Genomic DNA, 27,203 nt, shown 5'->3' with positions numbered 1-27,203 from the left:
GAAACGTCTAATGTGCCATCTACCGTGAATCAGCCTGTATATGCATAAAAACACAAAACTAACTATAAATCCCAATAAAACTATTCCAACCCGATTTATTACGAAACTATCAATTGATATACCATTATTTAGAAAAAGTCACTCCCAAAATAGCCTTTTTTACATGGGTCTGAAACTATATGACAAACTACCACTTCAAATTAAAAAACTATATAAACACAGTTCCTTTAAACACCAAATAAAACAAATAATTAATGAAAATAAAATATACCTATAAATAAAAAAAATGAAAAAAAATGCATGAATAAAAATAAATTAATAAAAAACATATATGAATAAATGAAAATAGATTGCCACATTATGAGAAAACTTTGTATCTGTCAAGCGATTTGAGAAAAATATGTTGGAACATAAAGTTGAGTAGACTGCTGGAACTATAAAGTATGAATCATTTTTTTTGTTAGCAGTATATTATTTTTTTACTTTTGATATTAAAAATCATATTATTGTACACATCTTTTGTTACTTAATAGTTATTTTCATAATATACCTAGAGTAGTAGGTTTATTTGTATGTATAATAGGCTTTCTGAATAAATTGGATTCAGGTGAAAAAGACAAACTTCTAATTCACCAAAATAGATTACTGAGTGAATTCAATTCATGCAGTAATTAATATTTTTTGCAAAGACAAATCAGTATTCAATTATTCTGCTTATCAAAAAAAGGAATTAAACTTTTTATAGTATATTCATTAAAACTTACCATAAGTTTTATTTTCAATGTTTTTTAAGATATGTGAACCAAATATGATTCTTTTCTTTATTCTTGAATTTTCCAGATTGTGGAAGGTGAAAATCCACAAAAAGGTGGATGAAAACTATTATTTCTCCACAAAAAATGAATTTTATTATGTTGAAATCTACTAATTTATTGAAATCCCAAGCATTCCTCAACACCCGATACTCTACATGGATATTATCGTCAAATGTCGTCAGAAAAATTGACCACATTTCGTAAACCTAACCGTGCCCTATCCAATCTAATTTTAACCGTATCCGTAGAATCGGATCCCGGTTTCATCGTACTGGAAAAACCTGACCTCCACCGGTAGGAAGATAACTCGAGCTCATTCCCTAACGGGCAAACATCCCTCTCTTATCGAAGCGTCGATATTGTACGGAATATTGTGGCGCCACTAGCGGCGTCGTTCAGTACCAGCCCAGCTGTTCAAGGCGGCGTGCGCTCGGCCAGTCTTTGCCGTAATAATCAACATTACTTGCTAAAATTAGACACGTATTTATCGGAGTAAGCCGCGCGATAATAAGTTTAATAACATGTGAGCGTTTCGAAAGTTCCCTCCTCGTCCGCGTCGAAGAGTTCAATACATGGATTTCAAATGACTCCCCGATACCCTAACCTCTAAGGACGAGCTCCAGTTTTGGTGTTTTTTATTTTTTCGTACTTTTATTTGTTGTCCGTCTCCTGGACTAAAGTAATTGTTCCGCGGAAGAATAATTGACGTTAGAATTGGAGGTAATTGCCGAATGCTCGCGAGGCCTTGGGTGTCGTTAAGTAGATTCAATCAAATCATTGGTAAAAGTGCGATTATGAATACTCCTACAACACTTCTGAAATAAACTCGACGAAAATAAAGCGTGTTTTGGTCCAGTCCCGCTCCAGAGTCGAAAACACGTGGTGGTTCGCGGTAGCGCGCTGCAAATGTTAAACGCGTTCGTCGTTATCGCATTTTATCTTTAGTTTAAACAAGTGTTAACATTAATGTGGCCGACAATCAATAAACGATAATCGATACGCTGCCCATCTCGTAGTCTTCCGAAGTGCAACCCTTTCAACATAACACAGTGGCAACAGGTGCTATCATGTTATTTCAGTGAAAGGAGCAAAAAGTCGGCACACTGGTCGGGGCCTGGAAGTGCTGCTTGCCTTGGTGCGGTGCGCCTGAAGGCAAGCCGGGCCCTCCAACCCCGCCAGCGGATACTCTGGAAAGCCCCCCCAGGCCTTGCCAGACGTCGCCTTCTCTGCTGCAAGACATCGCCGAAGAAGACTCCGACGTGCTTGTCGACGAAGAAGACGAGGAGCACGACACTTACCAACCTCTCGGGGCCGGTTGAGTTTCAAAAAAAGGAGCGTGCAGTCGCCGTCACCGACTCTATCGGTAAAAACCACCAGGAAGAATCAACGCGCCAGAACTTCGGTTACTAGCACCACTTCGAGCGAGGCTTCCACCGCAGCTTCCTCTGGTTCCAAGATGCAAGCGGAGCAGGGATCCATCGCCGATCTTCAGAAACACCACAATCGATATCTCAGGAACAGGAGGCATACTCTGGCTAACGTTCGGTAAGTGGAATGATTTTTTATCTTGGCGTCGCTTTAGTGAACGTTCCTGTTGCTGGGATTGAGCGGAATAATTAAACCAGCCACTACTTGGAAGTGGAGAAGATTGAAAAGTTTCGACAGTGATTTTTCACATATGAATACTGTGATCAAACGTAAATCGAAAGCACTGATAGCTTTCAGTTGCACACCTCAAAATACTTCAAAACTAAAGATACCTACTATAATTCCAAAATACTAGGCACTAAATTCCCAAAAAGAACTGACGTTTTTGCCTTGATCTGTCTCTTGCAGTGGCGTACGGAAATTATAATAAACAGATGAGGAAAAATGGTGATAAAACATATAGAATCACAACCTTGACAACAATGTTTTCGTTTTAATGCAAAAATATTTCTGAGAATTCAGTTCCCACTATTATGGAATTGTACTATAGTATTGGTTACTAATTTATTTTACTCATTTATTTCACGAGATGACCACATTGCAGTTCAGAAATATCCAAAATAGCTCTTATAACGAAAAAATCAACATTCTAACCAACCTTTGATAACTATCATATTAACAATACATTGTAATAGTAGTTGAATAATTAAACTCATTATATTGATGTGGATTTTGCATACTTCAGCAATATTGCGATACTGTCACATTCAAATAGAAATCAATTCTGAATTGAAGGGATTATATTTTTAGGAGTGATTAATTTTTGGGAAAGAGTTTTTGGCTTTCTACTACTCCATTTTAATACAAAAAAAATGAGGGAATCTTCCAAAGAAAGGAAGGAAGTAATCAAATTTGAAAATAAGTAACTCTATACATGGATGTGTAGATCATGCAAAGAAGTAACTTTCAGACACAAACTGAAAGAAAGTCCTCCTGAAACAGCTACTTTCTGGAAGAGTCCCTCATCTTTTTTTTTTGTATGGAAATGGAGTAGTAGAAAACCAAACACTCTTTCCCAAAAATCAATTCTGTTTAACCTTGAATTTGTGTAGTTTCAACTAGCCCTTCTTGAAAATATAGAAGATACCGTTAAGATCATTATCATTCACTTATTTCAATGATATTTTCATGTGTGTTTGTTTGCCAGAATTGGTACGATGGAATTGCGAATGAATCGCACTTCAGTGTCTTAGGTTTCTGTTAGGAATATTGACTAATCCTGAACAGAACATAAGTTCATTAAATCAATACATATTACAAATTGAAGTCCTTCGCCGTGTCTGTCTAAAAGCGATGAACTCCTAAACAACCGAACAAATTTTCACCAATCGGCCTGGGACGAGTGATTTAAAAAAATGAAGTATTTGAAATATTACGATCGTAAAATTAAAACTATCGCAAAGGAAAATAAATTTAAGAGGCCTGAAAATAAATACAAATTCTTATTTTTGTTGTCTTCAAGAAGTATCTAAAATACGAAAATCAACTTCAAATAAAAGGTCAACGGATCTTGCTTTATATATCCTTACCAATGGTAGCCACACCCATACATGAAAGACTTCGAACAATTTTCAATGTTCCAGTATATTCCACAGTATTCTCGACTGTTTCGGAATGTTTCACAATGATCTGGAATCATTGTGAAACATGATCCCTCTTGTTGAAAACGCAAAGTATGGCACAACACCCTATAATTTCTTTCATCGTTCCACAATTATCATGAACGTTCCAGGACGTTCCCGAACTATTTTCTGATATTCTGAATGTTCCAGGGTATTCTGAAATATTGTAGAAGTTTCTAGAATACTCCAGATTGTTTTAGACTGTGCTTGAACTTACTAGATGTAAGAACTTCGAGCTCATATATTACCAAAAGCACACCTTTCAGGTATAAACAGAAACATCTGCTCGCGAATATATCAAGCAATAATGTCGGTAATTCTGTCAAATAAAGATCCCGAGCTTGAGAGTTACATACATACATACATACATACAGGTAAAGCTAATATAATGCGTGTCAAGTCGCTATCTGTGCCAAGCCGGGTCGAGTCGCTAGTAATTCATAAATATAACATGAAAAGCTTTGAATTCTTCTAGTTTGCAGCTCAAGATATTGTGAAATATCCGAATAATCATATATATTAGCATTTTTTGACTAATTTTGCACAAAAAATATATCAAAAACTTGTTCTTAATGTAGATAATAAACGAGTATTTCCAAATGAAATACCGAAAGATTCACTTCTCTTATAACGCCGGAAAACATCTACTTTCCTGGATGATACAAAATGTAGAGTGAATTATATCCGATATTTATCGAGTTACCTCACAGAAGATAGTCTTTATGATGCTTCTTGTTCATCCAGTAGTAGGATTACCTTGAACTCAATCGAGTAGATCGTCTACAGGCTGGTTTCGGGGTATTACCCCTCGTCAGTGCAGGACAGATCCGACCCAAACAGTAGTGGTCCTGGTAGTCAACTAACTCCAGGACCACTGCATGCATGCCCCATGCATGCTCGTCTGCATGCATGGAATCTTCGTCTGAGAGAAAGTTGTAATAGCGGGGAAGAATCATTTCGTGTAACTACACAAACAGAAATCATCTAACATTCATCAACTGACAAACGACTAAACTTTAATAAACAATTCATTTCACAATTCTGGACAACTTCTCCAAAGCATGGCTTTACCTCTTCAAATAAAAAGTTTGGGATCCACTCTAAAGAAATGTTATGACTTTTTCAAAAATTTTCTTGAAAATTTTTCTCGTCGTATGGTAATTATGAAAAAAAATCCATTATTTCTATAGAACCTTTCAAAATATACAAATTCGGTTATTTGATACTGTTTGATTTTTTCGGTTGATATACTTTTTGTGCAAAATACATTCAGATGAGATCAACGAGAAAGTATCTGATACATATTTTGATGTTTTCGGTAATTTCTTACAAATTCGACTTGAAATTTTTGAGTTTTCGGATTTTCCTGAATTTTTCTGTACATTATCATGACAAAGTTTTTCACATAATTTCATAGATTTCTTTGAGATACACAAAATTGATTTTTTTGTCTATGTTTAATATTTTCAGTCGTTTGGGAAATAATTGCCAAGCAATTACATTTCTTCAATATCACCCGTTATTCGTATTGTAGTTATCTAAAAAGACGTATTGAACTTTTTTATAGTACTCAGTGACGTGTATAATAGTTTCAACGAGCATATAATTATGGTTATTATCCACAAAGGTGGAGTTTAGGATACGAGCCGTAAACACTTTTATTGGGGCAAAAACCATATCGACACTTTTTACTTTTTACATGAAATACATGCAATACAAACACTTGTTACTAATTACATTTCTGCCAGAAAAAATCTACTTTAACTAACCTGCTGGTGATTGAAGAAAACACATTGAATGTCTTGGAAAGCATAGATCAAATGGATGCTGTATACACCGATTTTTCCAAGGCATTTGATCGTGTAGACCACTAAATTCAAATGCATATAATTCTGGTTTCATCAGGGGTATCACAAGGATTTCACTGTGTACCTCTCCTGTTCAACGTTTTTGTTGATGATATAGCCGAATGTTTTGTGAGAACTTTTCAATATTTGTAGACGACTTGATACTCTTCAAATCGATAAGATCATTGGATGATGCTAAATTAATTCAATAAGATGTGCACAACTTGGTTATAATATGGTGTAATGCAAACAATTTGCAGTTAACACTTCAAAAATATTAGATTTCATTTTACGACAGTGTAATCACCTGTCTGTTAGATCCGTAGGAACAATTTATTATAAATATGGAATGGATATGATTTTATCATCAAATTAAATCTTACTGACGTTTTTAAATTCTATTTATTTGCCATCTCTAATCAAAATCTTCTTACTAACAAATTTGATTCAACTAAAAATATTATCAAACATCACATCACAAACATGCATCACATAAACTAAATAGAAAATCTATATACAGGGGGAATGATAAAAACATACATTCTAAATCTAGCATTCTCCCCCATTTTGAAATCGAAATAAAAAACTAAAGAGAAATTTCAAAATAACAATATAAATTTCACCCGAAACCATAACGATGCGGAGCTTCTTGTGACTTTCTCTTCAGTTTTCTCTTTGATGTCCTGCTCTTCTGTTATGTAGTCCTCATCAGTTTTACCTTTGACTTCATTAATTTTTTTTTTCAATTTGAAGAAAATTCTTACTGTCCTCTTCTGTCGTAATTTCTAAAGGATGTAAACGCTGAAACGGTCGAATAAGTTCCCCACTGTTCACTTTTATTTTCGCTACCCTGGGTACGTCATCTTTTCCAGGATAAATTTCCAATACTTTTCCTATAGGCCAATTTATTCGCTTCACATTGTCGCTGCTGACAAGAACAACATATCCAATTTTTAAACTACCTATTTTCCTTTGACCATATGTACGAGTTCCGCTAGATCTCCTTTCTAAATCGGCTTCGGAGTCCATCTCTTATCTTTTGCAGGTATCTATGTCGTTTCACTAAATGATGTATGTATTTGATATCGAAATCTGGAGTTTCACTGGTAGATATATCCGAAATAAACATAGAACGCCTAAGAGGTTTTAAATTATCTTCACCCGAAATATAAGTTAAATGCCTTGACTTAATTATGGCTTCACAATCACATAAAGTCGTCATCAATTCTTCATATGTTAAAGTTGCTTTCCCTAAGTTTCTACGAAGTAATTCCTTAATTAATCTGACCATGCGTTCCCACCAACCGCCACACCAAGCGGATGTTGGAGGATTCTGATACCATTTGATTTCTCTAACTGTAGAGTAGTCCATAACTTCATTCCAGTCTATCTTCTTCAAATCATTTTTTTGCTCTAATTAAATTTGTCCCGTTGTCAAAATATATAACTGAAACTCTTCCTCTTCTTGCTATAAATCGCCCCAGTGATGATAAAAACGCGTCTGTTGATAGAGATTTCACCAGTTCCAGATGCACTGCTCGATATACTGCACAGGTAAACAGTACAATCCAGGACTTTTCTCCCCCTTTCAAGTACAACGGTCCAGCTAAATCTACGCCCGTTATCTCAAAAGCGGACACATTGTTTATCCTATCTTTCTGTAGAGGAGAAAAAGGTGTATTTATGCATTTACTTCTGAAACTTTTGCACTGGACACATTTTTCTATCACTTTTTTAACAAACTTTCTTTCCTTCAGTATCCAAAATCTTTCACGAAGTATTCCAAGAAGTGTTTTAGTCCCTGCGTGAAGATCTATTTTATGTTGTTCCTCGATCAATTTCCTAACAATATCATGTTTATATGGTAAAACAACAAGATTCTTGAAATCATTACTGTCATCACCCAGTATAAGTTTAGTTTGAACACGTATAATATTGTTTTTGAAATGAAGATTTCCAATCGATTTTTTATCCAAACCAAAACTTTCTGTCTGTATAAGTTTCAAAATACGAAGTTCTGCCATTTCCTTTTCATCGTTCTAATTTGATTTTTCTTTGAAGAATTATTATAAAAACCCATCATTCTCACAATTTTCGTATATTTGGAGAAGTATCCAAAATGTCTGGAAAATTTTTCACTTTGTGTGAAGTTAACAGAAATAGTTTTTCCCTGTTCAATATTTATTTCCTCCGTTGAACAAATTATTTCTGTATGGGGCCAATTTTCTGGACTCTATTTCAATTTGCTTTACAATTTTTGCTTATATGATTGGTTCTCAAACAAGAAAAGCAACCTTTTTTTTTCCACAACTTTTGCTTTTCTCTCTTCCAAAGAAAGTTTTTGTGCAGCAAAACAATTTTGACTTGCATGGGTACTATTATTACAAAATATACAGTTTGGTCTATTACCTTTGAAGGAATCTTTTGTATTAACTCTATACATTGCTGCAGCAGAATAGAGTTCAGGCTCACCTTGCTGTAAACGTTTTCTCTTACTTTTATGTTTCTGCTGCTCCTTTTCAATTCCAAATTTATTCTTTCTTCTGATTCCACCTCGGTTCTCAAGAAATCTAACAACATTGTAAGATAGTTATCAGAAGCAAAAGTATTTTTTTCATTTGTACTATGTATTTTCACCTTCGAACTACGATGTCTTTCCCAAATCTTGAGTAACTTACTCGGATTCAACCAATGGGGAAAGCATTGCAGCATACTTTTTAGTTGTCACACCTAATGACCCTAACGCTCGTAATTGAGTTTCGAATCTATCGTATAAAGATTATAATGACATACCTGACTTATTTTTGTTTACCTGGCGAAGAACTAGGTTCAGCAACTCTCTCACATAAACCTCAATCAGAAATTTGTCTCTAGCGAACCGTACTTTCAACTGGTCAAGTGTTTTTTTGTAGTTTGCGCAGGATGGAGAAAAACTTTCCATAAGTTTTCGTGCTGGTAAATCCTGTTCCATTGCCTGCACCAAATACTGAAACTTGTCTTACAAATCGATGTCTTCATCCTGGTCTATCTTTTTAAACTGTCCTCAGAACCCGATCCAGCTTTTCACATTTCCGTCGAATTTGGTCAGTTCTAACTTTGGCAATCGACATTTTCGATTGATTTTCTCACCATAAGAATTCTGTGAACTGGTTCCAGAAGATGCGGCGCTATCCCTTATTCAAAAAGTTACGGCCCTTCAAAGTTCAGAAAAGGGCAACTTTTCAGCCTTCTTTTTCACCAAATAAACTATTTAAAAACACAAGCATTTATTCACTAGGTCACCTTTACACCTTATTCCTCCTTCTATAACACTTTTCACTTCAATAATCAACATTTTTCTTATAAAAAACTCAATTTAAAAACGAATACTTCCTGGTGACACTCTTATATTTGTAGGTTAGATACTAGTGACATTTCAGAAAAAAGCGGTTGGTATTTGTCGTCACCTACTATTTTAAATTCGTAAATTTGAATTTTTAGTTTGACGCGAGAGAAAAATACAAAATGAATTTGAACGAAATTCATAATTTATTGAAAGTAAGAAATAATTTAATTCTATATTTGATTCAAGTAGGAGTGTTTGCAGCAACAATACGTTGTACTAATTGCAATGAAGAATGCAATTATGGTATAGATGCAATAGAAAGCAGATTATGAAAATACCGAAGAAAAAAACTCAGTACATTTGATGTAATTTTAAGAAAAGTGACAAAAACCAATTTACGAGCTAAAGAATGAAGGTAAAAAACATTTGAAATACGACTGCATCTGTCGTACCAACCATATCATTAACCTTAAAAACGTAAAATACAGTGATATGTAACCAAAAAGCAGCTCCGTACATTTTTTAACATTTTTATAAGAAAAATTTTGATTATTGAAGTGAAAAGTGTTAAAGAAGCAGGAATAAGGTGTAAAGGTGACATAGTGAATAAATGCTTGTGTTTTTAAATAGTTTATTTGGTGAAAAAGAAGGCTGAAAAAATGCCCTTTTCTGACCTTTGAAGGGCCGTAACTTTTTAAATAAGGAAGAGCGCCTCTTTTTTCTTTCGGATTCGTAATCTACGCATCAAAATACGTAAGTACAGTCAAAAATTTTTTAAAAATCGCCGGGTGTCCACAAAACGAAAATTCACCATGGTTTTGTTATATGCACTGAACTCCAAGGAAATACATCTACATCTGCCTACTAGAGCTCCCAGAAATACTAATCTCTTTCACTTGCCTTTCCTTACCACTAACTATGGCATACGCATTCTCCTATCGATCGCACGCTCAAAAGGATTGATAATAGAAAATTGGAGGTTACTAGTATTACGCGTTATTTACATTAAAAAGTAGTCTGTGGTCAGAATTATAACATTTACTTGTGTATTCTAATTCATTGTTTATGTACCTAACTATTTCTAGTTTTTATGTCGATCAACTGTATTTGTATTGTTACTTCACTCTATGTATATTATGAAATGGGAATAACCCGTATAAGTAAATAAATTAATTTTTTTTTATCATTTATATATTGTTAGTGGAGATGTTTTGATAACTTTCTCCATTTTGGTGAATTGTTAATACCAACTTTTTGGGCTGTGCATTTACCATTCTGATGGTTTATAAACAGTAAATCATCTGTTTTCTTTTCAGTTTTGAGTAAAATATTTTTCAAATTATCTTGTAGTCAAAACTTGACATTTCAATTTCAGTAATCAATTTGACTGTTCAGATGACAGCTTTGGCCTACAATTGGTAAAAAATTCAATTGTTATAGCAACCAGTTGTGAACAATGATTATCCATCGCTAATCTATACTAATATTATAAATGTGAACGTTTGCGAGGATGGATAAATGTATGTATGTATGTATGTATGTATGTATGTATGTATGTATGTATGTATGTATGTTTGTGGCTCTTTCACGCCTAAACGACTGAACGGATTTATATGAAACTTTACATAAATACAGCGTATACATCAGAATAACATAGGCTACAACTTACAAAGGTTTTTTCTAATTTATATAACGATAAGTATTGAGTAAGTAGGAAAAATTCCTGCTTCCTGAGAGCTACCTTGGCGAGCGCTGACTATGCTAATGGGCCTGGGAAGAGTGATTCAAAAAGATGTCGTATGTTGATAATTCATTGATATTATTTGAAATATGACGATCGTAAAATTGAAACTATCGCAAAGAAAAATACATCATAATTATCTTGAACGTTCCAGGATGCTTCCGAAATATTTTCTGATATTCTGAATGTTCTTGGGTGTTCTGGAATATTGTAGAAGCTTCTAGAATAATCCATATTGTTCTAGACTGTTCACGAACTTCCTAGAGGTAAGAAATTCGAGCCCGTATATTACCAAAGGCACACCTTTCAGGTATGAACAGAACAAATTTTCATGAATGGGGGTATAGAAAGGTACCACAACATTCAACTCTCTCAATCGTTCCACAATCATCTGGGATTTTTCCGTTCCAGACTATTATCGAACATTTTACAACATTTCAGAATGTTCCGGGATGCTCTGGATTGTTGTGGAAACTTTTTGAATAATCTAGAAGACTGTTCTAGACCCTTCTACAGAGCAAAACTTCCAGTACCTAGTTATACTTGTGATGCACTGTTTGGAACTTTTGGTGTAGTCATGAATATCACTGGAGTTGTTTCCCAATATCAAACCGTTATTTTACCACCTCGACACGTATAGGAAAATCTTTTGGAAAAGTGCGAAAAAATATTTTGTGGATTATTAGACTCCAAATCGATGTCCTAGTTTTCTTTGCCTGTTATCGAAAGTTGAACTTTTTATGCTGAACAACTTCTCCAGAGCAACCATAGATCTATCTCTTCGAGTAAATGAGTTGGGGCCGTTCTGACAACCGTGTATACTAATTACACAGTACGCACGTGAAAACTCGTTCCTCTCTCAACTTTTCAACGGAGCAAGATAACAAAGTCGATCAGAATATTGGTGAAAAGGAACCATTTTCAGTACTTTTTGATAAAAAACGCCTGAAGTGTGACTTCATTGCCGCCAAGAGAGTGATATCAACTTTTTTTCGAATAGAAAAGGAGTGTCTGTCGAAAATTCGTATAAAAGGTATTTCAGCTTTTTATACAATGAGCATCACTTTATTGAATTTCGATAATCAGTTGCGGAGTTGATGATACGTGAATTTGCAACTAGAAACTTCGTAAATCCACTCATTTCTAACTTTTTAGGATGTTTCTGGGGTAATTCTAACATGAGTTTCGGTAATTCTCTCTCTGAGTTCCCGTATTGATCCAAGTTGCGTAACAGTCTTATTTGATATAGCCCAAAGGAGAAAATATAGAGGAGTCAAAGCTGGTGAACAAACAGGCCATTCCAACAGACTGCGCCTACTAAATGCCCGGATATCCAACTGATTGATCCAAAAACAATCCCTTTCATGCCTAAAAATTCGGAGACGCACCATTTTGAATGTTGACCACAATTTCTTAATTTTGAAGAATTTCCAAGTGTTAATCACCAGTCAGGTTTTTCTCTAAATCTATGGGATCAACATATTCCTGCCCAGGCATTTATTTTCTCAGGCACTCGAGAAATATGTGAGTTTATATCTGACCAATATCACACACTTTGGCGTTTGATATTTAGGGAAAAATTGCATTCCTCATATCAAGTGTAGGGGTAAAACTATGTCTTCTGAGATGTTTCTTGACGGTGGTTGTTGAGGCTTCATTCTCATAAACAACTGTTGTCTTCGACTGCAGAAGATTATTCACTGAACGTAACGATTTCTAACTGTTTCTCATCTGAGCTAGATTTTCTACCAACTCCTCTAGCTCTAGCTACACTAAGTACACTTGTCAAATACTTTGGTTCAATTTGGTTCAATTGCAAAGTTACGAATTATCATTTTTCCTAGTCTACAATTTTTACACCAATAGCTCCGCAACCGATTATTCAAATTCAAAACAGTAGAGGTCATTGAATAGACAGTTGGAATACCTTTGGAGTGAAGGGTCACCTGACCCCCTTTTCTATTTGAAAAAGTTGATAGGTTCCCGCTGCGGCTAGTGATGTCACACTTTTATACAAATCTTGTTCTCATTCATAAGTTGAGAGGGTGGAGGGACTATTTACCTCCGCACTGTAGGTCGCGGAGGCCATGCCACCAGAAAGAATCAACGCACCATTGTTTCGGTTACCAAACCACTTCGAACGAGGCATTTGTTTCCGAAATGCAGGTAGAACAGGAATCCAACGCGAATTTTTGAAAAAACCACGATCAATATCTCAGGAACAGGAGACCGTCTATGGCAAACGTTCGTTAAATGGAATTTCTGTTTGCCGTAGCGCTTCGCTTCTGCCAGTTCTCGTTGCTGGGATTATGCGAAACAACATTTTCTACTAGTGCCTAGTTGATATTATTACTGAAAACCGCTGAATAATTAGATACAAGTGAGATAAGCACATAAATCTTTCCGCAAACAGAAACGCGGTGTTAGTATATACTTGCAGAGTTTGAAGAGAATGGCTTTATACAAGATTAAGCAATATTTATACTATATCGTGACCAGTAAAGTCTGGATGATAAATGCTTTATTTGAAATTTCACTTCGACCTCAATCTACTCGAGTTATCACTGTTAATAGTAGTATGTCAAATATCAATGTCTCTAGCAGTAACCCATCAATTTAATGACAACACTTTTTCCTCACCAGAACAAAAATTGTGTTTCTCGACGTGCGTTTCGCTAATCACAAGTTACAAGTAGCATCTTCAGGATATGATTGAAATTTAAGTCACCTTGTACTGTATTGAATGTTTCAGAGAATGAACAACAATAATGACATACTTCACATTTCAAAATCACTTTGACATATGTTGAAGAAGTTTGAATATGGAGCGTATCGAAGGGAAAAATCGCGACTTTCATTTGATTCTCACAATTCTGAAGAGGGATGCATATGTAAGCCTTCGAAACGTTGACATGAGTATCTGTATAATTTCTTGGCTCTTTTCTGATAAGAAAATTGATTGAATACGTCAATTCTCTTTGTGAAAATAACTTTAAATTTACGTAGTAATTCACAGGTTTGAATTAAAAAGATTTTTCCGGGTGTCAAGGTTTTCCTGATTACCACCCAAATTGAAAATATTCGTTACCACTTTACTTTGTATATGTACTAAGAGTTTGACTGGCTCAAAGTAAAAATTTGATTGAAGTGGAAAAATAATTTTGACAAATTTGAAAAAGTGGCCTTTTCTTCGAAATAACTCAAAAACTATTGATGTTTATCAATGATAAATTGATTAAGGCTTTCGCGGCCAAGATTTTCAGTGTTAAGATCTTCGTTCGGGTTTGAACGCCGTCGTGGTTAGAACTGTATCCTAACGTTTGGCCGGCACCATAAGCTGGCCACTTCTGCTGGCGAAACTTTAGGAAACAGTTCCAAACCACGACGGCCTTAAAACCTGAACGAAGATCATAACACTTAATGTTTATCAATGTTGCAATTGACAGTTTTTGACTTGTTTCGAAGAAAATGCACTTTTTTGCGAAATTACCAAAATGCTCTTTTCACTTCAAACTCAATTTTTTTGAAAACTAATCATTTTTAATTTGTGCATTATTTCTAGTACATTAATAAAGTGGAGTGTAAAGTGGTTTGGGTGCTGATTAGGTCATGATTTTCACAATTACATTCAAAGGAGGGGTGACATTCACCCCATGGTGAAAGCAACCCCCGGTACTTGATCAAATTTGAAGTTATAGGTGAGTAGAACAAAAAAGTTTTGGTGAAAATCAGTGCAGTTTGTCAAAATTATACTCCATCGCCGTCAATGATTGGACTATTAAGCTTGGTTGGATTATTAATGGTATTGATAAAATCAAAACAAGCAAACATATTGATGAGGCTTGTTATGTTAATATCGCTTTGTTCGAATAATTTTGCAGTTTTTTTTGTATCACTTGATATTTTCAGAACGATAGATGAGCTCAGAAAAAGTCATGAAAGTCTCCATTTAATGACTTGTAAATGATTGTCAAGAAATTTTTGATGAAAAAATCGCTACCAATCCACGAATTTCTGTACACCTTTTGTAAAAATTTGTTCATTTTCTAAGAAAAGATACTTGAGTGGAATATATTTGAGCAATATTTATTGTCTATAAAACTAGACGTACCTCTAGAAACAAAATCATTAATGTTGACCAATGATGGTGGGATATTTCCCAGAATTGATGTTGTATTTGTTATTAGGTTGTTGCAAAAGTTGTGTCACTTTGAATGTAATTTGTTTTTGAAGCTCCAAACATAATTTTTTTTGTCCTTTATATATGATGTCTTTACGAATTTGAATTGAACCGAAGCGCCGCCAAAACAGCCCAAAAAATCAACCAGGCATTTGGTAATGGTAATGTTAATGATCGCACTGTTCGACGTTGGATTGTGAAATTTTGTTCCCGAAATTTCAGCTTTGAAGATGAGCCCCGAAGTAATCCAAGACGGGGATTTGAGTATCTTGGTGGAGACTGACCCATTACAAATGGTGCATGGGATGGCGGAAGAACTGGGCGTCAGTTCCCATGCAGTTTTTGATGGTTTAAAACGTATTGGAAAGGTTTGCTCTTCTTTGCTTTTGCGCAACAAAAACGACCCTTTTTCGAATCGGATCGTCACGTGTGATGAAAAGTGGATCCTCTACGTACTCTTCGACAACAGGAGACGTTCCGGACAGTGATTGGACACCGATGAACCATCCAGGTACTTCCCAAAGGAAAACATAAAATAACATAGGTACTGTATGGTGGTCAGTGACCGATGTGTGATTCATCATAATTTTCTGAAACCAGGCCAGTCCTATTGTGAGAAAATCGATGAAATGTACCAAGAATTGCGTCAGCAGCAGTCGGCACTAGTCAACAGAAGACTCTGTTCCATTACAGCGCCCGAAAATTGAACAAATTGAGCGTCAAAGTTCTGCCCCAACCACCATTCTCCCCAGACCTCTCGCCAATCGACTACTTTTCTTTCAAGCACCTCGATAACTTTCTCACCGGTAGAACCTTCGCCAATCATGACCAGGCAAGAACATCCTCCGTTGACTTCATCGAATCCTGAGCACCCAATTTTTATGCTGATGGAATCAATCGACTTGTGTTGAGTTGGAAAAGTGCACTGATTCAAATGATGCTTTTTTTGAATAAATTGAATGGGTTTCATTGAGATATTACAGTTTAAAATAGACTCATAAAAACAAACAAAACTTTGAGACTGTTCAAGTAAGGCGTTACAGTTTCATATTGAGTAGTGTCATTTAGTGTATAATGTTTCACTTCCTCTACACCAGACCAAGTGCACTTTCTGTTGACACGTATATCGCTAACCAAGTTAGCATCATCAGGAGATGACTAAAACTGTTTTATTTATACTCTGTCCATCTAAGCAGAAGAGTGCTCCGAAATATTATCATGCACAGTGCCCCTGACCTCCCAGACAAGGCTGCTTGTACAGAGTCGCACTAAGGAACGGCCGATTTTTTTAATAATCTGCGGCTGGGTATATGAATTTTTTTCAGGTGGAGTGTAGGTACACAAATTAGCTGTTTCTTCAGCCGTATTAGTACTTCACATTTTTGAAATTTTGAACTTTCAAATATCGTATCCACACAATACAGGCGTTGAAACGTAACTATCCACTCCGACACTGTAACATGAATTCTTTCAGCCGATTGCAGTTGAATCTGATTGGCCAGCGTAGAGAGGCTTGTTTATTTCACCAAATAGATTCAAATGTGCGTGGTGATCATGCTTTGATCATGCATCTATCATTGTTTGGGTTACTTTGTTAGTTGGATGAACAGAGTTCAGTTCCAGACATATTCTGATGACGCTGCACCTGGTTAGTGAAACGAGCTTCTGGAGAACTTCTGTTGAGGTAAATATGTTCTCCTTAGATTAATTTCACTACTGAATTCTCAATTCTCCCAGTTAAACCCACCCAATATTTCTTTTCTTCTGAGTTATTATCAAAGTATGTGGGATTCTATGCAAACTCGCCTGCCTTATGGTTGAACGATCCTTTTAGAGGGACTGAAGCAAAAAGTTTTGAACAAGATGCTTTTACGTACTCTTTGTTCTGTAAATGGAAGCGTTCAAACTTGAACAACTTTCATGATAAGTTCGTTAAAATCATTCAAATTCTTTGTGAATGACAAAAGTTTTCATTGAAATTGATTCATTGATCTGACAACGAACGAATAGTGGAAATAACTTTATCGACTCACCTTTTCTCCGAAGTCCTATTGACAACGGAACGTGACGGCGTAAATCTGGAATAGTCTAGGTCTAAAGAAGTTCATTCCTGAAAGAGAACGATGTCCTGATCGGGACAAGGAATTGTTGGAAATGGGGAGAGTTACGAAAAAGGTTAAATGGAGGCAAAGTTGCTATCGTTGAAAGTTTTCATGAAGGTAAAAAATTCAAGCTGACCTCTCTACTTCTGGATACATATGGGTAGAGGTGGAAAACAGGATTTATATTTTTTGTTTGTATCTGCTTTAATTGAATAGAACTGGCTGATACTTGATGAAAATCCATATTAAAACTAATTGATACAGTTTACTGTATTATTTTCACTATAAAGGGTTTTACAAAAACCGCGACATGCGTTTCGCTATACAACAGCTTTCTCAGGTGCTTGAGTAAGCTATCAATGTCAGTTTTATTATTTATACAAACAGAAGACTTATTAATTTCAACCATTTCAAGAAAAAGGCGTTTGGAAATATTTTTTTCTGTATATATAACTTTGATATTAGAGTAATTTGGTTTATGTCCTGTTTCTATAGAATGTTGCGCTAATGCACATGCTTTCTTATTAAGATTTATATCACTTTTATGTGAAGTTATTCTATCTTTGACAATTCTAAATGTTGTTTCAATATAATCCAAGTTACAATTGTTACAACATATGACTTTTTGTTAGTATCCGTTTAATCTTTCAATTCAGCATATTTTGATAGAATATGTCAGACAGCTGTCAAGTTAACTAATTTTCGTTGTGATAATTTCAATTTTTTCTTTCGAGATGGAACAAGTTATAGAAACGATTTTCAATTTTACGAAAGTTCGTAAAAAGCCAAAAGAAGCAAGTCTGGCTATAATATCAACTATTATAGAATACTATGAAATAAGTAGTACCGAACTAGTGGAAGCATATAAATTCGTGCTTGTTTTGGTCCCAAGGAGCCAAAACAAAATATATGAGATCACCGAAATTCAAAACGTGCGTGTAATCGCCGAAACACAGAAGCCGAGAAACCGAGCAGGGCAATGTTACAGATGCCAAAAGTTCGGTCACACGCAACGTAACTGTAAAGCAGTTCCAGCCTGCGTCAGAAGGGCCAAACGGCACATGACTAAGGAATGCAAAAGACTTAAAAATTCGCCCATGCGATGCTTTGACTGCAAAGGAGAACACCCAGCGAGCTTCCATGGGTGCCCAGAACGCCCTGAAAATAAAAGGGCCTCAGATAGGCCGAACGAAAACAGACAGACCTCAAACCCAAGGCTTGTCGGAAGAAACACAATCAGGAGCGCCGTCTCGTACGCGAGGGCCGTCTCATCGTCAGAGAACTCCTGCAGCTCTCCTGAAGGTCTCCCATCAGCCTTAGGGCAGCTGCAGGCGCTGCGACTTCCATAAACAGGGCCAAAAGTCAAAAGAAGCCGACAGAGGACCATGCAATCCCCTGCCGCCCCGCCACAGGAACCCAAGAGAAACTCAAACAGCCGAAAGGATAAGGGGCCATAGGCCCATAAATCTGACTGAAAGCTACCGACTATATTTTGATATTTGGTTCATTATGAGAACGTTTTATGATATTTGAAGATAAATTTCCAAGATTAAGTATAGATTTATAAGAAAAATTGATAGGTAAACTATTATTACATACATTTCTGTTGATTACATAGGAATTTGTATTACTGCCAGTATTGAAAATTATTTTATTGAGAATTTTTCTGGGATAGGAAATTTCGATCAATATGTCTCTAAGAAGTCTGAGATTTTTTTGATTGAGTGAAGAGTGTACTAAATTTTCTATTTTTTTTTCAAACAGTATATTAAATTTATTTTAACAGATTTTTTATGAAAAGAATAATAATTGATATATCTTCCTGAATTGGTAGGTTTGACATACAGTGATTAAGAAAGTATCAGTTTTATGGATAACTCTTGTATCAAGAAAAGAAAGGGACTGTCTGTAATTATTTTCTATTTCAATAGTGAATTGCAATTTTTAATCACATCTATTGACAACATCAAGAATTTCATGAGATTTGTCATGAGCTATTGCACAAATGACATCGTCAAAAAAGGAATTTCAAAACTCAGTTTAGGAAGTATGTTTTCAAAAAGATCGTGCATTACGTATTGAGCTTCAATATAAGAAATAGTAGCTCCCATTGGTGTACCAATAATATGTTTATAGTAATTGCCTTCGAAAGACAAATAATTTGAAATAAAGATGGAATCAATTATTTTAATAGATTTTTTTTTTTGGTTAATTGAACATTTTTTATTTATATCATTCCATCTTTTGATAATACTTTTCTCCACTAGATTCATAGGTATGTAGCTAAAAAGTGAAAATCACATCAAGGCTGATCAGAATATAACCTGGAGGTAATGATTTTTCATTTATAAAATTGGGAAACATCGAAAGAATCCTTAATATAGAATTCATTTTCATAATTATAAGCAATTTTGCTATTTGGAGCATCAATGGAAGAAATAATGGTTCTCAATTTCATATCAGGTTTATGTATTTTATGGAGTCCATAATATTTGGGTGATATAGAATTATAAATCATATACATGTTTGCTTCATCTTCTGATATCATTTTAGATTTTTTAAATCTGTAATGATTTTTTTGCCTTTTGTTGTATTGTTGAAACAGGATCTTTATTAAGTTTCATATAAGAATCACTATCATTAATAATCTCAAGAGATTTCTCAATTGAATCAGATTTTTTCATAATCACTGTCACATTGCCTATATCAGATCTCGTAAGTATCAATTCTGGATGATTCTTCAAAAAACTTTTCGTTTTTTCAAATAGGAAATTATGATAATTTTTATTATCATAAGGTTTCTGGAAAAAGTTAGTTACAGTATTTGTGCTCTGAAAAGGTTCTTTTTGCTATTACAAAACCCAGTTTTCAGGTTTTCAATATCTGAGAGTAAATTTGGTATATTCACTTCTTTGGTAGTTGGTGGTGAGCTGAAATTGAAACCTAAGGCGAGAAAATGTTTTATATCTTCTGGTATAATAAATTATAGGCCCTGAAGAAGCTTCCCAAGAGAAGCGAAAGCTTGGCAAAGTAGATCAGAGTTTTAATTGAACAATATAAATTAATATATTTCTTACAGGCAAGTAACAATTAACACAATAAAATAGCCCAAGCTGAAAATATCAAATTTCTAGGTCAAGAATACGGTTTTCTATCTAATACTTCGAAAATTTAAAGTTCATCTAAAGAGTTACCTAATCGAAAACTTCTGGGGATAAAGCTGTTGTATCAGTAATTGAATCTGTGAAAAAAAAACATGGACGGTTTGCACCTGCCTAGTAGAACGACTGGGTACAAGTAGAGATAATTTGGGAAAAACTCGGGGCAGGTACTCAGTCCGTTGATAATTTGAAACGGAAGTATTAAGTCTATGTTTCATGCGGGCCTCGAGAGAAGGTATATTCAATATGCGTTCTATTGTAACATAGTAATAGTATACAGGTTTCTGTTTAATGAACCCTACAAAGTACAAATAAAACAGAACACAGAGTAAGATGCTACAAATGCAATATGCATATATACAGACGGCTCAAAACCCAAAGAAAGTTTAGGATGTGGAATATACTCCGTATCAATAAGCCTAAGTATTGAGTGGGAAATGGAAAAATACCAGCGTGGTCCAAAGTGAACTGACTTATATCCCAATCGCCACAAAATAAATAACCAGGAAAGGAATTTCTGGCAAAAACATAACAATCTGCACTGACAGCAGACAAGCCCTATTAGTTATGATGCACTGTTTGGAACCTTTGGTGTAGTAATGAATATTACTGGAGTTTTTCCCAACACCAAATCGTTATTTTTAACACCTCGACACGTGTTCCGATCACCAAGTGATCATCTTCAAAGAGGAATATTGAAACAGTTTTAATCTTCCTCTTTGAAGATGATAACTTGGTGATCGAAACACGTGTCGAGGTGTTAAAAATAACGATTTGGTGTTGGGAAAAAACTCCAGTAATATTCATTTTAAGCCCTATTAGCTTTGAACAGACAACGTGTTACCTTAGGACTAGTACTAAAGTGCCATCAAGATTTAGCCAAAACCTCGGTAGATAATAACATTATCCTGAGGTGGGTTAAAGGGCACGACAGGAGTAAAGTTAATCGCATTGCCGACTTTTTAGCCAAGGAAGCGGCTGGACTGAGCATCTTAGGACCCAGTGGTACCTACGGCCTGATGACTTCGATAATTGCGGAACTAGCCTGATGTTACACCCATGCTCAATCCCTAAAGAGATGGGATGGAATCAAAGGATGCAATCTTGCCAGGATCACCCTGGACGACTCTGGGAAGCTGGCGCCGAAGAAATATCTGACGATGACCAGGAAAAATCTACGCTTATCAGTAGCATTTCTGACTGGCCACTGCCAACTAAGGAAAGACCTCCATAATATGGGGCTATGCAGGATGTGTGAACAGGAAGATGAGACTGTCAGGCATGTCCTCTGCGAGTGCCCGGAGTTATCGTCAATGAGAGAGTGTGTGTTCGGCGAGTCTTGGCCTACACCTGCCGATATAAAGGAGATGTCTTCAACTGACCTGTACATCTTCCTGGAAAGGACAGGATGGACGATGGCCTAGGAGGACTACTCCTCGGGAGGATATACAATGGGTCACATGTGGCCTTAGTGCTGTGGGCTTACACTCACTCTCCCTACTCTACTTACGGTATACAGATACGGTATACAAGCATCTTGAAGGTAATATTTGTTATTTAACAAATCTCTGCACTGGTAATGTTTCTGTTTGAGTAGAAAACAATTGTTAATTCATTTATGCATAATCAACTGGAAAATCACGACCAACATTTTTCGACCACGGATTATTATTCATCATTCATTCAGTAGGTGTCTGTATTCTCAGTTATTAATTTTGATATTTACTGAGTTGAAATATTTTGTCAAAGAAGGTCCAAAGTAAATGTTTATAAAAATATATGTAATTTACTGTTTACGTAAAGGAAGCATTATGGAAGGAAATGAAAATGGCAAAAAATGTACGCCTATTGTACGCGATTAAAATGGTCGATCGGGATTGAAGTTGTTGGTGAGAGCTGGAGTAAGTACTAAATTTGATTTTGTTGATACACTGTTGAAAGCACCCATAGATTTCTATTGTTTATTTGAATATAATGCAAACTCAGGCACACGGTTTACGTATTTCTCACTGGTAATATTGACCCTTTACCAATTATTGAAATCGTGAAACTTTCTCATCTAATTATCATTAGCTTGTGATCATTAGATAAATCAAAGTAATAGAGTTCCAACCCAGTCAGATTATCCCGGGTGTCATGGTAACTATTGTGTGTTAGTTTACATATTCATCACTTGAAATGAAATTGTTCAGTGGATTCGTGTTCCTCGAATTGGGCCGAAATGTTGACATATTCCGGATATATTGGAAATTGAACGGAAATAATTGTGTTTCAAATCATCGTTGTATATTTTCATGTTATGGTTATTCTGAACTCCCAGTGATGCAGTTATTATAAATATAAAGACTGAATTTGTTGCAGTCCGAGCATTGTATACTGTATATCCCGTTTTGGTCTTTGTCTTCTTCTTTTTCATAGTTGTTTATTGTTTTTGTATTATCTTCGTGTTTGGCTTGAATGTGATGAACATCAACATCACATACAAGCCAAACACGAAGATAAAATTTAATTCCTTCAAAGTTTCTTTCTGCCTATCATTGCAGACATACTTTGGTCTTCTTTCAAGGCTACTATTAATTTGTCTGTACCGTTTTTTAAGTGGACATTTCTATTTTACGACAACAGGCACAGTTGTTTCCCTGAAGATGGATAGAGTGGTTTTTCTCTCATTTCTGAATTTATTTATCAAGAATTTTAAAACTCCTATCATTTTCGTTATCTACAGAAATTAACAGAAATACTGAATACTTTTCAACACTTGCCATTGAAGACCAACTCAGTTATTCATTTTTGGTTTTTCGGTTGTTCTTATTTTTACTGATGGATGATTCTCAAAAATTTTTCCTCAAATCACTACTGTGCGTTTTTAGACGAAGCTTTGCACCAAAAGTTTCTTTCAAAAATGTTTCCTCTACACATAGAGTCGGTATCAGTTCAAAGTTCAGGCGATGCTACCACCTGTTGACTTTACTAGAAGACAAGACAAAGGGACTAGAAAAACTAGAAATATTTTATGAGAACGTGAGGCACTGGAATTCAAGAAGGGACCAGGAGAATCTAGTACGAGCAAAATATCATTGGAATCGATGAGAGTGTAGTGACTTTTCTGGAGAATTTGAAGGAATGAACAAGTCAGACGGTTGATAAGCAGCTGAAAAAGATCAAATCTAACAGAAAAGCAAAAATGAGATATTCAAATCTGATAACAAAATAAAGAATAACTGGCCATAGAATGAAAGACAAATACACTAACAAATGCACATGTGTATGTCTGAATGGAAAATGAAACTTTTCTCTTTCAACCTCTCAACTTGAATGTGAACATCGATTTTTTTAGGGCAATTTCATTTCTTCATTACTCTGAATTCGGGTTTTTATGTTACTGAACCGACATTCCAACTTTAATGGTTTCCGAGATCGTAATAGTGGCCCACTTAAAATAGACCGGTCTGTTTACCTCGGGAAAATACGGCTTTCCTCTCCCTCGATATACCATTATATCGGTCGATATTGAACACTAATTGCACAAGGTTGGTCTGCTTTTACCTAAAATTCCGGTATCTGGGAAGAAGACGTAGAAAATCATTCGAGTATTCGTGGGTAATTTTTATGGAATTGCACAAGCACTACAGAAAAGTCGATGAGAAACTCTGAGGGTAGTTCATCCGGATGAATGTTCTGTAGAAGTTCATTTTGCAGGAACCTAATTCTCCAAATCAAAGAGTTCGAAGCGTATTGAGTTGAACTTGAAAGCGGCAATAACTTCTTTGGGATGTTCCAGAACAACAAGGTTTCTCGTAATCTTTGGATTCCTGTGAGGTGGATGGCTCTGTCTGTATAAAATCTAGTAGCCTTCGCATATGGACATACCTCCATATATGTAAACAAATTGCAAATGTGTAGAAAAAAACTAGTGAATACTCAAAATCACGAATTTCATCGATAGCATCTAATTCCATAATCTTGTCCTTATCTATTCATTAGAAGTGCCATTTTATTCATGTAGGAAGTTACAAAATGTCACTTGAATTCTCCAGAAGATTAGGGACTTTTACATCTGATCTGCAATCTAAGAATTGGTTGGGAAAAGATTAACTTTACAGCCTTCCCCTCTTCATTAATTATTCTTGCAACTTATTGATGATAAAAATGGATGCATGTACATGATCTAATATTACTCATATATCGACATTTTCAATAATTCACTTGATATTGTAGAAATCATTCCGCAAAGTTTGTCAAGCGAGCAACTCACTACTCCAATTGAAATAGCTAGGAAATTTTTATCACTGAATATTGTTTCAATATGGTTCTATTTCTTCTATTTTATGTGCGCCCAAAGCATACAACATTCCAATTAACTCTCCCTTTTTATAAGGCATAAATAATGCATGAGAAAGGAAGACATTTTTCAAGCAACTCATTCAACAGGCTGTCAACAACCGTCACGATTAATTATTTTACTAATTATCGGTGATATTTGAAGTAACAGCAAAATTGAAATTTAACTTTTCGTTAAAACATAATTAAGTTAAGATTATTGTCGTTCATTTCGTTTTAAATTCAAAACATTGAAAAGGTGTTCTTTATATTTTGTAAAAATAATGCAGAAACAACATATTGAAAATTTCATATATAGGGTGTTCCTTTTGAAAAAAATCGTATGAACTCAAATCGAAGAGTACGAAAATCAAATTAATATTTGAATTTTCCAGTATGAAAATAAATGATGGTCATTCAGAGCCTGTATCACCTTCTATTTTTTGAGAAAATTAACTTAGCACCTGTTTTATTTGAAAAATATATTTCTCCCCATCTGGAAAAGATGCAATAATCTGTGCATTTAAAACCTCCTTCGATACGTGGACTTTTTAGTGCTGTATAACTATTATACAATGCGGACAAAAAAGTTCCTCTCGCCTTTCAGTTTTTGAACGGGTTAAGATATCAAAATGGAACAAAATTTAACCAAAAAGATATCATTTCAGTAATTTTTGCTAAGAAAGAAAATAATGTCACCAAAAGGAGACTACCAACTTTTTTTTAAAGTTTAAAATTTTGTGGTATTTCAATATTCTCTACACATGTTTTTGAAAAAAAAAACAAGAGAAGAAATTCAAATCAACTTACTTATCTTCGTGTTGACTTAACATTACTTCATTACATCGTTTGATGGCCACTACATTCTTATTTATATAAGTATAAATCAAATCATCTAAATATAGCCAGTCTTCAAGTATGCCCACTGACTATACGTGAAAGATTTTGTTCCTTATACGAGGAATTGGGCAAATTTCCGATATGCAGTTGGTTACCTCGTTCACAGGCAGATGGGGCGACGACAAACCTGTTGTTTGTTGTAGTCTTCAGCTTAGTTCCAGGAATGATACTCTGACGAAATTCGATTTTCAATTATCGGAAATCATCGACTTTATGTTGATGATATACACTACCTTGCACTGACGAGTGGCCAAACAGCCCGAAACCGGTCTGCAAGTGTGTTCCAATAATTGAAAATCTATTGCGGCAGTTGTATCGCCAACAGCATATGCAGGAATAACTTCAGTTAAGAATCCTGCACTGACACCTGTCGGATATAATCCAACGCCCTTCGTGGTATTAGCCAGGGGAGTAGTTGTTTTCTGATAGGTGTCAGTCCATTAACCTACTGTGTAGGGTGCTGAGACTGGCCTGAACGAATTGTTCTTTCAGATGATTTGATTTATAGCCAGTCTTCAAGTATGCCCACTGACTATACGTGAAAGATTCCTTTGGCTGGGATTCAATCTACATGAGTAGATCAAACTCATTCCGTGACATAAAAAATCGTAATTCATGAATGAATTGTGAGTTTTTTCTTATAATGTTATCTAGATTGGTACCGAAGAGCCCACAGGCAAGTGACTTACGGCGAAATATCGATGTCTACCGGTGAGGATGTCAGTGTAGGAATCCTGTGAATGATATCTGATTCAATTCCATAATTACTGTTTGGAATACAAAATGGGTAGAGAAAAGTGTTTTTGTATAATTCAGTATTCACATGAAAGTATTTGTTTTTTGCATGATCTAGATATTATAATAATAATAATAAAGGTCTTTATTATTTTCAAATAATATACATATAGATTTTAACATTGTATGCAAAAAAAAAATAAAAACATTTCTGAAAATAAAGGGCGAAGTTCATTTTCTGCAGACAAACGATAGTTTTTCTACGAAAATGTTCTTCCACTTAACCCTAATACAGTGCGTCGAAGAATTCATATGCGTTTGTACATGTAATTGACAAATAGACAATGAGAGAAATGAGTGATAAGTGACGAAAATCGTTATGTTTGTTGGTTTGGCAGCGGGGCAGAGGGGTATCTAGACTTGTGTTTTGAATAAATTATTTTTATATTCTGATCTGAAGCAAGTAATACTGAGGTTCTTCAAACTTTCTTCTGAAATTTATTGCTTCCTTCCTTTCTTTGGAAGATTCCTACTTTATTTGTATCAAGATGGAGTACTAGAAATCCATAAACGTCCTTTTCCAAAAATTATTTCTACATCCACTTTGAATAAGTTTGTTAATATCTGTCTGTGCTAATCTGTTTTTCCGTCAACCAGCTGACGCCCTCCTACAAACGAAAACTCTCAGAAGTCGAAACTTGTGCGAGCTGAAGATTAATGAGGTATTATCTTTCAATGTGCGATTTGTAGCACTCAATTTCTAGCCTCGCGGCTTCAACCACCATTTCACGCGAAGGTCAATTGAGTGTGTAGAGCAAACCGTACCATTTATATTAAGTATGAATTGATATGTATGTTACCATGCAGTTAGTCTATTGGAACGAATTGATTCATTTATTTCTTCTGTTGTATTTTAAAATACAAATCTCCAAATAATTCTATATTTGTTCTGAATCTCTAAACTCTC

At 35.2% G+C, this 27,203-nt stretch overlaps 1 protein-coding gene across 1 annotated transcript in view; it reads left to right on the top strand.

The window, feature by feature from the left end:
- The first annotated feature begins 1,278 nt into the window (after positions 1 to 1,278).
- The window catches only part of dnc (phosphodiesterase dunce), a 768,665-nt gene continuing 742,740 nt past the window's right edge, over positions 1,279 to 27,203 (top strand). The window contains exon 1 of the mRNA XM_074172547.1: positions 1,279 to 2,360. Within this exon, the coding sequence (XP_074028648.1) occupies positions 2,272 to 2,360 (89 nt within the window). The 5' untranslated portion in view covers positions 1,279 to 2,271. The remainder of the gene's footprint in view (positions 2,361 to 27,203) is intronic.

This window comes from Leptinotarsa decemlineata, unplaced genomic scaffold, assembly GCF_025532065.1.
Source record: "Leptinotarsa decemlineata unplaced genomic scaffold, Ldec_3_MD MMD2_tig00000133_RagTag_RagTag, whole genome shotgun sequence".
Lineage (NCBI taxonomy): Eukaryota > Metazoa > Arthropoda > Insecta > Coleoptera > Chrysomelidae > Leptinotarsa > Leptinotarsa decemlineata.
Note: the sequence above shows the minus strand (reverse complement) of the source record. Positions and strands in the feature narration are given on the sequence as shown.